This window comes from Nothobranchius furzeri, chromosome 5 (genome assembly GCF_043380555.1).
Source record: "Nothobranchius furzeri strain GRZ-AD chromosome 5, NfurGRZ-RIMD1, whole genome shotgun sequence".
In the NCBI taxonomy this organism is placed as follows: Eukaryota; Metazoa; Chordata; class Actinopteri; order Cyprinodontiformes; family Nothobranchiidae; genus Nothobranchius; species Nothobranchius furzeri.
Window position 1 is genome coordinate 50,825,166 of NC_091745.1, and position 12,511 is coordinate 50,837,676.

The 12,511-nt window shown below is 40.5% G+C and overlaps 1 protein-coding gene across 5 annotated transcripts in view; it reads right to left on the minus strand.

Moving 5' to 3' along the window:
- Positions 1–12,511, minus strand: part of oxr1a (oxidation resistance 1a) — a 184,097-nt gene that overhangs the window by 9,689 nt on the left and 161,897 nt on the right. For 4 of the 5 annotated variants that reach the window (XM_054740517.2, XM_054740516.2, XM_054740520.2 and 1 more), the window contains 3 exons: positions 11,281–11,446; positions 4,797–4,877; positions 2,951–3,076 (listed from right to left, as the gene is read on the minus strand). In XM_054740517.2, coding sequence (XP_054596492.1) covers positions 2,951–3,076; positions 4,797–4,877; positions 11,281–11,446 — 373 coding nt within the window. The remainder of the gene's footprint in view (positions 1–2,950; positions 3,077–4,796; positions 4,878–11,280; positions 11,447–12,511) is intronic. The other variant, XM_054740518.2, reaches the window with a different exon arrangement.

A 12,511-nucleotide genomic window follows, 5' to 3' on the forward strand; every position in this document is an offset into this window, starting at 1 on the left:
TTTATGGGATTTTTCACAAGTAAAATAAATTATATTAGAAACAAAATCATTAGTATCCTCCCTAATGCGATTTCTTCTTCCTCAGTAAGTGAGGCAGCATCAGAGGTAACTGTAGAACCTCATCTGTGTTTGAACTGTTTTGATCCAGTTGAGTTTCAGAGTTATCAAAAATATTAGCTTCATCTAAACTTTCAACTTGCATTTTAGATCCAATCCCAACCAAATTATTTAACTAAATCACTGCCAGTGACGACTAAAGTCGTCATTTGAGATCCAACCGTTCACTGCCAATGACGACTAAAGTCATCATTTGCATTTTTTTTTACTGTTTGAGCATCGTAACAAGCCCCAGCGCTGAGAGAACAAACATCTCAGTCCTGAAGCCGATCTTCATCCGCATATGTCACGTGATCAGGAAGCAGACCATCCATGTGTTAGGAGATCATTTTGGGCCGTTCCTGTAAAAAAGGTGAGGCACGAACCAGAAAAGCGTCTGCCGATCACAATTCGACAACGGATTATGAAAGAACGGATTACGCTCGAAACACGCAGATTCTTCCTGATGTAAGAGGTGAGTCTCCTCTTTGTTTTGGTTGTTTTGGCGTCGACATCATCCTAGCGAGCAACGTTCTGTGACTCTTAAAAAAACAGTAAAAACGGTGAGAAACACTGGCAGCAAAGCCAGTTACCGATCAGGAAACGGCTGGCAGTGAATGAGTTAAAGATGCATTTCCTTTGGTTACTGCCTCATTCAAGATATAATCAATCTATCCTTACTAAATGAATACGTACCACAGGATATTAAGGTTGCTGTAATCAAACCTTTACTTAAGAAGCCTTCTCTGGATCCAGATGACCCAATGAATTATAAACCAATATGTAACCTTCCATTCCAAGAGTCTCAGCTTCAGCCAGGACAAAACTGTCCAGTGTTTCTTCAGGTAGACACACTACACTCTCAGATGTGTCTAAAACCACTTTACATTGAGAGGATAAAATGTTACATCTAATGGTGCCTACCTTCCCTCTGAAGTGGGCTGCAAACTCCTCACAAAGAGTGTTTGAGGGGGTTTTCTGAGTTGAGTTTTGATTGGAGTTGAGAATATTATTGATTGTGGAGAAAATAATTTTAAGGTTATTTTTATTGTCTGAGAGGATTTTGGAAAAATATGCATTTCTTGAATTTCTTATAGCATTATTATATGTTTTAAGCAGTCCCAAATATATCTGATGATTTATTGTGAATTTGTTTTTCCTCCATCTTCTCTCCACCACTGCAGTTTCTCTTTAGTTTTCTTAGGTTTTCATTTCCCCAAGGTGATGTTTGATTTGACTGTATTTTTTTTGGTTTTGAGTGGAGCAAGCAAGTTAAGAGCTGACTCTAGTCTTCTGTTAAAATCATTGATAATGGCATCACAAGGGGCGGAGACGTTACTTGGAGGGATGTTGTTAAAAGCTTCAAGAAAACCAGCAGCCACTTCAGGGGTTAGATGACGGTTCCTTACAGTTCTCACAGAGGATAATGCTGGTGATGTTAAAAAATACGCAATAGTGATCGGACACTGCCAAGTCGACAACAGAGGGCACACAAGTGGACAGGCCATACGTGATGACCAAGTCCAGGATGTGTCCTCTGTTGTGAGTTGGCTGCGTGACATGTTGGGTAAAATCCATATAATTCAAGATGTTTAAAAAATCTGTGACTAAAGGGTCTAAAAGGTTATCCACGTGCAGATTAAAATCTCCAGGTAAAATAATCCTATCAAAGGAGTTGTGTAAAATTGATAAAAACTCTGAAAACTCTTGAATAAAAGGTGCACTCTGTCTAGGAGGCCTGTAAACAGTGACACATAAAATCTGAGGAATGTCAAAAGCGGCTGCAATGTATTCAAAAGTGTTAAAATGATCAAATAAAACAGGTTTTGCTAAAAGTGTTGATGAACTTATAAAAACAGTCCCGCCTCCCCTTTTCCCATTCCTCATTGAAAAATTGAAATTAAAATTGGATGGGGAGGCCTCTGTGAGAACAACAGAGGCATCTGAACTCAGCCATGTTTCAGTTAAAAATAAACACTGAAGATTAAAATCTAAAATCAGGTCATTTATAATAAAAGTTTTGTTCAGCAGAGAGCGAACATCAAAAAGAGCCATATTAACAGATGCTGGAGGTAGAGTGGCTGTGTAATTTACTGAACTTGAGGTTTTGGTAGCTTTTTAAGGTTATTAAAGTTTGCTAGATTTATGTTTGATTTGTCGCTCTCTGCTGATAATGACAGGTATGTGTTTGGTTTGGCAGGGTCCAAGTCTGATATGTGAGTTACTGTTAAAATCAATGCTGTAGGTGCTGCAGGGGTGGGGGTGGGGGGTGGAGGAGTGGGAGTGGCAGAGGTCAGTGTGGGATGCAGGGGGGGACGTGGACAAGCCAGGCTCATCCCCAGGGTACGTGTGCCATGTCTGTTGAGGTGGAGTCCATCAGCGCCAAACAGATCCCTCCTGCCCCAGAAAATGTTAAAATTGTCTAAAAAACCAATGCTGTTCAGTGCTGTAATGGAGGAGAGCCAGGTGTTCAAGGATAAGAGCCTGCTAGAACGTCAAATTCCTCTGCCAAAGGTAGAAATTCAAGTTGTGCTCTACTAGCCAATAGCGAATTAATCAAGTACACAAGAACAAACTTGAGTATTGAGACGGCCCTGGTATGTCAGTAAGTTTACACAACAACAAAATAGATTACAGTATGTGACAATAACTATGACAACTGTTTTAATTATAATGAAGCATCATATCATACACAGAACAACACTGCATTCAGAAACAGAAGGAGAGAAACAAGCTGTATCCAGAAACATTCTAGTAGGAATGAATTCCCTAATAATTAATGTTGTTGAGCTTTCTAAGGGACATATCAAACTCCAACAGCTGTTTAACATGTACATGAAAGATGTAGCTGTACCTTTTCTATCTGGTTGACCTCCAGGAGTTCACTCGGTTCTCTGAGGTTGGGTTTGAACGTTTCGGGCTCCAACTCAGCTTTGGTGGATGTGCCGTGCTTCAAGTTCACCTCGTCTTTGGTGGTAATCTAAAAAAGCAAATACTGTCCTTGGGATTCAGAATAACTGAGGAGCAAATTCCAGAAAGCCCTGACACCAGATGGGTTCAGTTAAAGCTACGGTCTACAGGTTTTTAACAGCTCTACTCAAAGAAACTCTAAAGATTGATGTAGATAACACAACTATAAAAAGAAGTAAGAGTTCAGGTATAACATGAGAAGCGAGGCATACATGACTCATCAGCAGCAACAGAAACTCAAAAAGTTTCACTCCTTCAGGGGTTTTGATCTTATTTGTCCTGCCAATATTTATAATTGTAGTGTTTACTAGCTGTGACAATCCAGCAATCTGACGAGGATAGCTGATTATCTGATAATTAGGATTGGTTTTTGCACAACTTGAATTGCAAGGAGAGATGCTGAACAGGAAATGAGCCCAATGAATAATTTGCATTCTGGTGTTTGACATTCTCTCTGACCTACGGACTGTTGTTGACAATTTATCTTTCCTGTTAAGACCGACTGTGGAGCACTTTGCCACTGGTGGCAAGGAGGCTCTGGTGTTTCAGTCCTCATTCAAATGGCGCCTACCTGCATTGTCCTTGGGACATCTTTCCTCTTGTAAGGAGGGTCTTACTCTACCATCTCACTAACACACAATATCTTTTAGTCAGGCTTTGTGTGGAACAGAATTCCAACTCTGGGGAAGTACTTCTATGTGTCCATGGTACCACTTACCACCAACAACCCAGGGGACTGCAATGGTCAATGTCTACAAGTCTAAAGCCCTTTTTACAAGACACATAGTAACACATAGAACATTGGCATAATATTACCACAACAGTGTGTCTTACAAACGCGCCATGCCGCCATGCCATTGCACAAATTTTGTGGCATTCGCTATACCTCGCTTGGTAGTAATATTGCAGTAATTGCCTGTCTTATAAACAGCAATTGCGCCTTGGCGCAACAAAGGGAGGTGTCACGATGATGTGAGAAGTTACTAACAAGCTCTGGCCAGCAGCTATATTGAAAATGAAAGTATACACGGGCAGTAAGTATTGGTTTTTGAACAAAATCATCTGAGATGGCAAACTGGAGTACTGCAGCACTCCATGAGCGTCTCTCCGTTAGAGTTGGAAGTCAGATCACCAGAGACTGCAAATGGACTGTGGAGGGCAGACACCTTTAGGAGTGGCTTGTCCAATAAAGATAATGATCGCAACATGAAGCAAGTTATGTCCAAGATAAACAGAAGTCTGCTGCAGCGCAGGGACCATCCCCATACCTCCTTTATGCCGCCATCGCCTAATCTTTTATAAAAAGGACACGATTGCCCCACATTACCACCACAGTCTGAGCACTTATAAAAAACCCAAGGCTCCCTGATAACACAACGCCATTGTGGCTATTTGACGGCATTGTTTAGTAAAAACGGCTTAAGAGGGAATGTCTGACACATGGAGATAAGGCACCTATCACGTGGAAACCTCATTACTCCAAACAAGACAAAATTATCTGTGGTGAAGTGATAAAACAGTTCTCACTCAGATGCTGTTTTCCAGTTGATCTGGTCTTGCAAGTCTGAATGTGAGTTTTGAGCTGAAACTACTTAGATGATTATTTAAAGCAGTCAGTATTTTATTATAGTTTGAAATTTCAGCAGCAACGAAAGCCTGAAAAAGGCATTCTAAAGAAGACTGTGTTGATGCAGACTGAATAGAGGGGTAAACGGGACTTATCAGGGCACCTGAAGTCGTTTGCAGAGTGAGCGCAGATCTTCACTGTTTAGCGCATCGATCCGACGGTGGTACTCCGTCAGAGACACTACCTGGCAGTACAAACACAGGAACAAGTGGAACATAAAACTCGGCTGCTTTTATCAGGCCTTGAGAGGAAAGGGTGAGTTTAGAAATTGAACAAAGTAAGCTAGAACTTAAACTCACAAGGAAAACAATACTGGTTTGAATACATGAACAGTGCAATAGGCAGAAGGCCTGTGAAATATAGTTTTGATGAAAGGAGGAATTTAGTCATTTTGCATGTTTGTGTAAAATCTTAAAAGTTACTCTGAAGTAAGCTTATGAAGAAATGATCCGGCACAGAGGAAATAGTCTAGAGAGGGAATGTGACAAGCTCTTTATTACACACGATATATAACACTAAATACAACTAATCCTAATTACTTTCCTAATAACACTAATGGTAAATGACTAAATTCAATATCTAACAGCCAAGCAACTAACACTAAATTATCCACAATACTTAATGCTATGCTAAACAATTGTTAACCTATTAAATGGCATAAACACTTGCTTGCTAATCTAACTTGCTACAAGGTGTGTCCGAGACACTGATGCTTAAAATCCCACAGCACTGCTACATAGCAGCAGATTCAAATTCAGTGTATTGCATAGTCTGAAGCTGAAGAAGGTGCTACACTCAGTTTTAGGCAGAATTGTTACTTTTAAAGGTCCTCTATCAACTCATTCACTGCCATTGATTAATAAAGTTGTTAATTGCAGTTTTTAACAGGGCAGGCTTGGGAATGAGCTTGCGCACCTTGAGAGTAAACATCACGCCTCTAAAGTTGATTTCCACCCATGTGTCACACGTCATGTAATCATGAAGCAGATAATCCACGAATTAGGAGATCAGTTTTGGATGCCACTATGCCTAAAGCAAGGCCTTAACTGGAAAAGCTTCTGCAGCTCACAGCTCAACAACAGATTGTGAAAGAATGGAAAAGGCTAGAAATACGCTAATCCGTCCTGACATAAGAAGTGAGTCTACTCTTTCTTTTGGTAGATTTGGTGTTTACATGGTCATAGAACACAATATTATGTGACTTTTCAGTAAACAAAAAAAGGCTAAAAAATGCTGGCAGTTGGGATTTCTGTTCAGACAACAGCTGGCAGCCAATGAGTTAATGAAAATGGCCAGGTTTTTATCTAGGACGATTAATTATACAGTGTTTGTAAAACACCTCTGACATGTTCAGAATTAATAATTTCAAAACAAAAGTTTGTACTTCAAAATATTACTAACTTAAACCTTACTTGCATGACAAAATTTTAATTATAAAACAGATTGTCACAAAATAACTTAAACAATCCTAAATAATGTCTCTAACAAAATATTAACAGTATTATGGCAATTAATTTGTGTTGGTTCAGCAAATTTTGCGGTTCAATTCACAATTAGATACTCTTCATTTTATAGCTGTGCTTTATCTGACATTTTTAGGCAAGGTGGCAGCAAGCAAAAGCTTTTAATACTGTAAATTCAGTACACAGACTATAATTACGTGAGTGTTATGTGAGTTATCAGTTATGAAATAACTAATAAGCTTTCACACTTTTCATGTTGTAGGCTTGTCATTCACTGATGCCTTTGAGCCAGTGATTAGCATTGAGCATTAGGGTTGGTTGGCTGATGTAAAATAATTCACAGGCAATAATAGTTGGTCCAACAACTGACGATGTGCGATATATTCGTGCAGGCGTAGGTGACGTTTTACTTTTTTGTGGGCGGAGATCTGTAAGCGCAAACAGACTATTTTCTAAATGAAAACACAAAAATACCAAAATGGAAGGACTAATAGCCACGAAGACTGCAACGTCGCCTACTTGGGATTACTTTGGCTTTGAACCGGATGAAAAGGGAAAACCACTGGATGTAACCAAACTAGTTTGCCGCTTGTGCAGACGTACGATGAAAGGAGTCTAACGCGACAAACTTGCATGAGCATTTACGTGTCCACCATCCAGCTGAGAATGCTACACTATCGCCAGGTGCTTCAGCTCCATCAACAATTGGAAAAGTGTATCAGCAGCAGAACACTCAAAGTGCTTTTACTAAAACTACTAAATATGAAAAGTACTGCCCCAGGTGGACACAGTGCAAATTGGCTGTATCGAAATACATCTCAAAGGAAATATCATTTCACAGTGCTGAAAAGGAGTCATTTGTTGAGATGCTGAAAACTTTTGACAAGCAATACGTGCTGCCTGGACGGAAATATTTTTCTAAGACAGCAATACCTGATCACTACGACAAAGTCTATGCAGATATTAGCAAAGAACTACAAGAAGCTAACGATGCCAGCAGATATTTGGTCAGCTTCGAACATGGTGCCTTATATAAGCATCACATCTCACTATGTCAATGATAAAAGTGAGTTAAAAGCAAAATGTCTTGAAACCACCCATGTTCCCGTGGACCACTCGGCTTCAGTGCTGGCCGAGGACTGGGCGTGCATCAATGAGTTGGGGATTACGGTGGAGAAATTAAGCTGCGTCACCACAGACAACGGAGCTAATATTGTGAACGCTAATAGGACCCTTGACTGGCCATGGCTAAATTGTTTTGGACATAATTTAAATTTGGCAGTGCCATTTAAAAAGAAAAGTCAAACACAGACAGAGTCTTTGGTATGTGCCGCTCTATCAAGAGGAACTCGAACTGCCGCAGCATTTAATGTTCACGATACTGTAATAAATAGAATTTTTTTTACACGTAACTGTTTAACAATATCTTTCAGGGTTCCTACATTTTTCCCACTGACAAATTCAAGCACTTTTCAAGCATTTTCAGGGTAAATGTTCCAACTTTTCAAGCACCACACTGTGAAGACAAAACATTACGACTCAAGAAGACGGTTTCAGCTCACTATCATTTGAAATAATTTATTACTGTTATTAATGAGGATTATCCTATCCAATCACTGTATTGGAAATTAGGCCTGATCACATGATTTTAAAGCATTGGAATGAGGTGGAAAAAGTCAGATATAACTCAATAAAGCAACTAACATGACCTTTTAAATTCATCCTCAAATAGGGATTTTCAAATGTAATGACAACGGCATAGTTTTAACCTGTCTGCTTTTAGTTCTAGTCCAGGGTTCGGCAACCTTTTCTCAACAAAGAGCCATTATTACCCATTTCCAAAAGTAAAGGAAACACTGGGAGCCACAGCAGCAGCAGCGTTGTAAGTGTAGGGTGGGCCCACTCACTTGAACTTGGGCCCACCCTAAGACGGATAGCTGCTTGAACCATTCACAACAGGTGACAGCAACCAATACTGTTAGATCATGTATGTACATCAAAGTTATCTTTCAACAGAAGATAATTAATAAAACAATTTGTAGGCTATAAAATTGATCCAGAAGCTGTAGCCCGTCTGTTTCTACAATATTTTGATATATTTCACCCTGTTAGTGTTTTTAATACTAGTTGAGTAGGTGTCGTTTTTTGATGCCTCACACATGCCTCCTTTTAAAACATGTTTAAACTGTTCAGAATACAAATCCAGGCTCTGTCTCATTGGATTGTTGTAATTAAACTTTGTGCCTATTGAATGAAACTTTACATTAAACAATGTTGATAAGGTAAGAAAATGATCCAATTAATTTTTTTTCATCCTTCATTTACAGAGACGGAGATAACAGTGCAGTACGTATGGCTCTGGTGTTAAAGGCTAAATTGTTTCTCTTTGCAACAACCTTAACAAGAAGGCAATACAGTTAAATGGCAGGGTTCGCATCGACCGGATATTTCCCGTATCTGACCGTAAATTTTGAGGGAGAAACCTCAAGACTGTTGGTCATTTTGACAGAATTACCCCGATGCATGCAGATGCGCTGATATTTCAATCATGGAGGTAGCTAAATCAATCAAGAAAAGATTCCCATCAGAACATTTGAGCATTATACTGGATGCTGTGCTCGGCGCAGCTCGCTGTCAGCGTGAACATGAGGTGGACAGCGAGCTGAAGATGTGGAGCGAGGCTCGGAGTGCGTCAGGCACAGGCAGCAACATGCGGGACGATTCCTCTCACTGAAGTGAGTGTTTTCCAAGCCTCGTCTCTCAGAGAGACTTATCACTTAGAAAATGTTTCCTGAATATGAAACTTTGGCTGAATAGCGCTTGTTCCTGTCTCCAATGTGGACACTGCAACACATCCATGAGCCTGTCTGAGAAAAACTCCAGAATCTCATATCCTCTTTAGCTCAGAAAGCACCTATACATTCGATTACGCACAAGCAGGTGACCCGTCAACCCGGTCTCACATGAGACGAGGTTTTTCAGGTTTACACGGAGCAGAAGGACGGAACACGTTTGGGCCATGGGTGAAATATTCATACTAAGTGAAATTATTTAATTATGACATTCTGGACACACTGGTCAGGTTATTTAGACCAGTGCTTCAGGTGCAAAGCGCGCACGCACGCACGCACGCACGCACGCACGCACGCACACACACACACACACACACACACACACACAGTTATGATGCAGAGGGGCAAAATAGTTTTATTTATTTCAGGTCTTGATCCTTTTTGTTTAGATTTTAAAGTATGACAATCTTTACATTTGGCCTACAGATAAAAAAGTGAATGCAGTAAAATAAAATACATTTAAATTAAATATTCATTCATTATTTTACAATCACAGCGAGCCACATCAGATGGTTAGCTTAAAACCAAAGACCCTGCTCTCTCAGTTCACTGCAGCAACTCGGACAAAAACATGAAACCAGCTGACAATGTCTGCACAAAATACACTAAAAAACAAAGAGAAACTGTCTACGGACAGAAATATACAGCCAAGATAGAAGTATATTAATCACACTAGATGACTGTGTGTTTGCAAATGTTGGTTTTCGCAGTATCCTGGAACTGCTTTCTCATCACTATTTTACACACCCAGCACTACAGGTGTTGTCCACGGAAGAGCAAGCCTGGCAGCCACAATGTGGTTGTCGTCATGGTGATGCTTATTGCTCAACACAACCACACACTGTTAAAACAATTACAATTATGAGCAATGGGGCTACTACCAAACATATTTGTAATATTAACACGATTCTCCGGAATCAGGGCAACAACCTAAGTCGAGAGGCCCAAACTTCCCTCTCCCCAGCAACTGGGGTCAGCTCTTCTGGGGTAATCCCAAGGCGTTCCCTGGCCCGGTAAGAGACATAGTCCCTCCAATATGTCCTGGGTCTCCCTTTAGGCCTCCAACCGGTTGGATGTGCCCGGAAAACCTCATCAGGGAGGCATCCTACTCACATGGCCGAGCCACCTCAACTGGCTCCTCTCGATGTTGAAGTGCAGAGGACATACTCCGACCCCCTGCCAGATGACCGAGCTTCTCACCCTATCCCAGCTACCCTGCAGTGAAAACTCATTTCGGCTACTTGTATCTGCGATTGCATTCTTTTGGTCACTACCCAAAGCTCATGACGACATGTGAGGGTAGGAAGGTAGATCGATCAGTAAATCGAGAGCTTCCCTTTCTGGCTCAGCTCTCTTTTCACCACAACAGAGCAGTATCCTGGTTTTACTTAGCTTGTGGATCAGTCCACTGACAAACAAATCCACTTTGTTTCCTATATTCGCATTAAAATCCAAAGCACAGCCACTATCATGTCACTTTCTTCCTACAACTATTTTAATTGTTTCTTTAATCACAAGGTTGTAAACCATCACATTTGATTTCAGTAGATCACATCCACCAAGCACAAATCTGTACGAGGTGTACAAAAACACTAATATGTATTCTTAACTTTTACTTCCACATTTTGATCATCTGCATGAAACAAATGAAACAGGAGAAACCCACATCAGTGTCACTTGTCTTTGGGGGGTGTTTTAAAACCAAAGAAGCATTAACAAATAGTGATGCCATTTGTCATTCAGCAAAAGGAAGTTGACAAATGCTGACCAACACTAGCGACATTTACACAAAAAAATGAAAAAAGCAAAACAGGGGCTCAGAAGGATTTAAATATTACACAAACATGCAAAAATATTTGATTAGAAGAAGTTCAGAAAATCACATTTCCAAGCAAAGCAAGTGGGACACATCTCACATAACTTGCAGTGTAATAGAAAGTTGACGCAAAGATTTACACTTAAATTAAAACTATGCACTGGTGAAACAAAGGTGAAAAATACAGATGCAGAATACAAAACGAAAGCTGGCACATAAGATGGTACACAAATAAGATCTACACAACACACCCACAAAATGTACTACATAATTAATGTAAATTAGTTATTTAGCATTTGTACTGATGATTTTAACAACTTGTGGCACAATACTTGTGTTAACACAAGGTATGGATTAAACCACAGTCATGGACTGACTTTAATCCATTTCAAAGAGGTTTTATACAACACAGAAGATGCACCTTTAACCAGAGAGCTCTCTCCCCTTGGAACTTACCTCCCATTCCTTGACATTGAACTCAGTGATGGGCTCATTGTCAGACGTTTCCGACAACACATTCTTTTTGACGACCCTGAATCCCAGCTCCTGTCCCATTCCTCTGACCCCCTCGCCATACATGTCTGGGCTCCACTGCTTAAAGAATACATACAGGTGACCTGACCTGGGGAGGAAATAAACAACAAATGTTAAATCTATTTTAAAAATGATATTGAGGCATTAGACATAATATTAAGAGTTAATGTTGACTGTTGAGTGTGAAGTCATTATGCATCAGGAAAAGGAGATGAACCCGCCTGTGAATTGAAACTTCATCATTAGAAGAATAATATCTGACAGTGTTATTGGCTCAAACAACAGAAAACTAAGATGAAAATTATAAAGCACAACTCAATAAAATTCATAGTAGGGTAATTCAAAGTGTCCCCCATGGGCCATTTGCAGCCCTCAACCTGATTTTATGCAGCTCTCCACCAAGACTCAACACTGGTTCTGACCTACCAGCACAGGCTGTTCTACTGGAAACACTTTAAAATGATTTATGTTCAGATTTTTATCAATATGAGGTCTATTCAAAGTATCAATATTTTTTAATGTTTTGGTATGTAAGTTGAAATTGTTAAGGTAACTAAATCCTTAAATTTGACTTTCTGACAGACGGACAAACAGAACTAACTCTGAAAAAGACATAACCTGTTGAAACGTCAGTTCTGTTTGTTTGCACCTATTAAAATACTCAGGACCAGTTTGCTCTAGCCATTCTTTCTCCTAAACAATGGACAGTTCAGGGTGGCAAGAGCAGGGACAGGAAGATTCCAGGGGGCTGGTGTCGAGGGTAAATGGCCTGTATTCGATATAGCACCTTCTAGAGTCCTGGAACCCCTCAAGGCACTTTACAACACAATCAGTCATTCACACATTCACACACTGGTGGGGAAGAGCTACAATGTAGCCACAGCTGCCCTGGGGCATACTGACAGAGGCGATCAGAAGCCAGTAGGCTCTGGGGGAATCAGGAACCAGGGGTGCCTGGAGGGCTGGCAATGTAGGAGCTAGAGCCTGCAGGCCTTTGGGCTCTGGTAACATAGGAGCCGAAACCAGTGGGAAGCCTCTGAAGACTGGGACTGTCAGGGAACCTCCGAACATGAGGGCTCGGACAGCGTTTCTGGACACTGGAACCTTCCGGAAACCTCTGGACAGGCTGGTTCAAGCAAAGTCTCTGGAGACT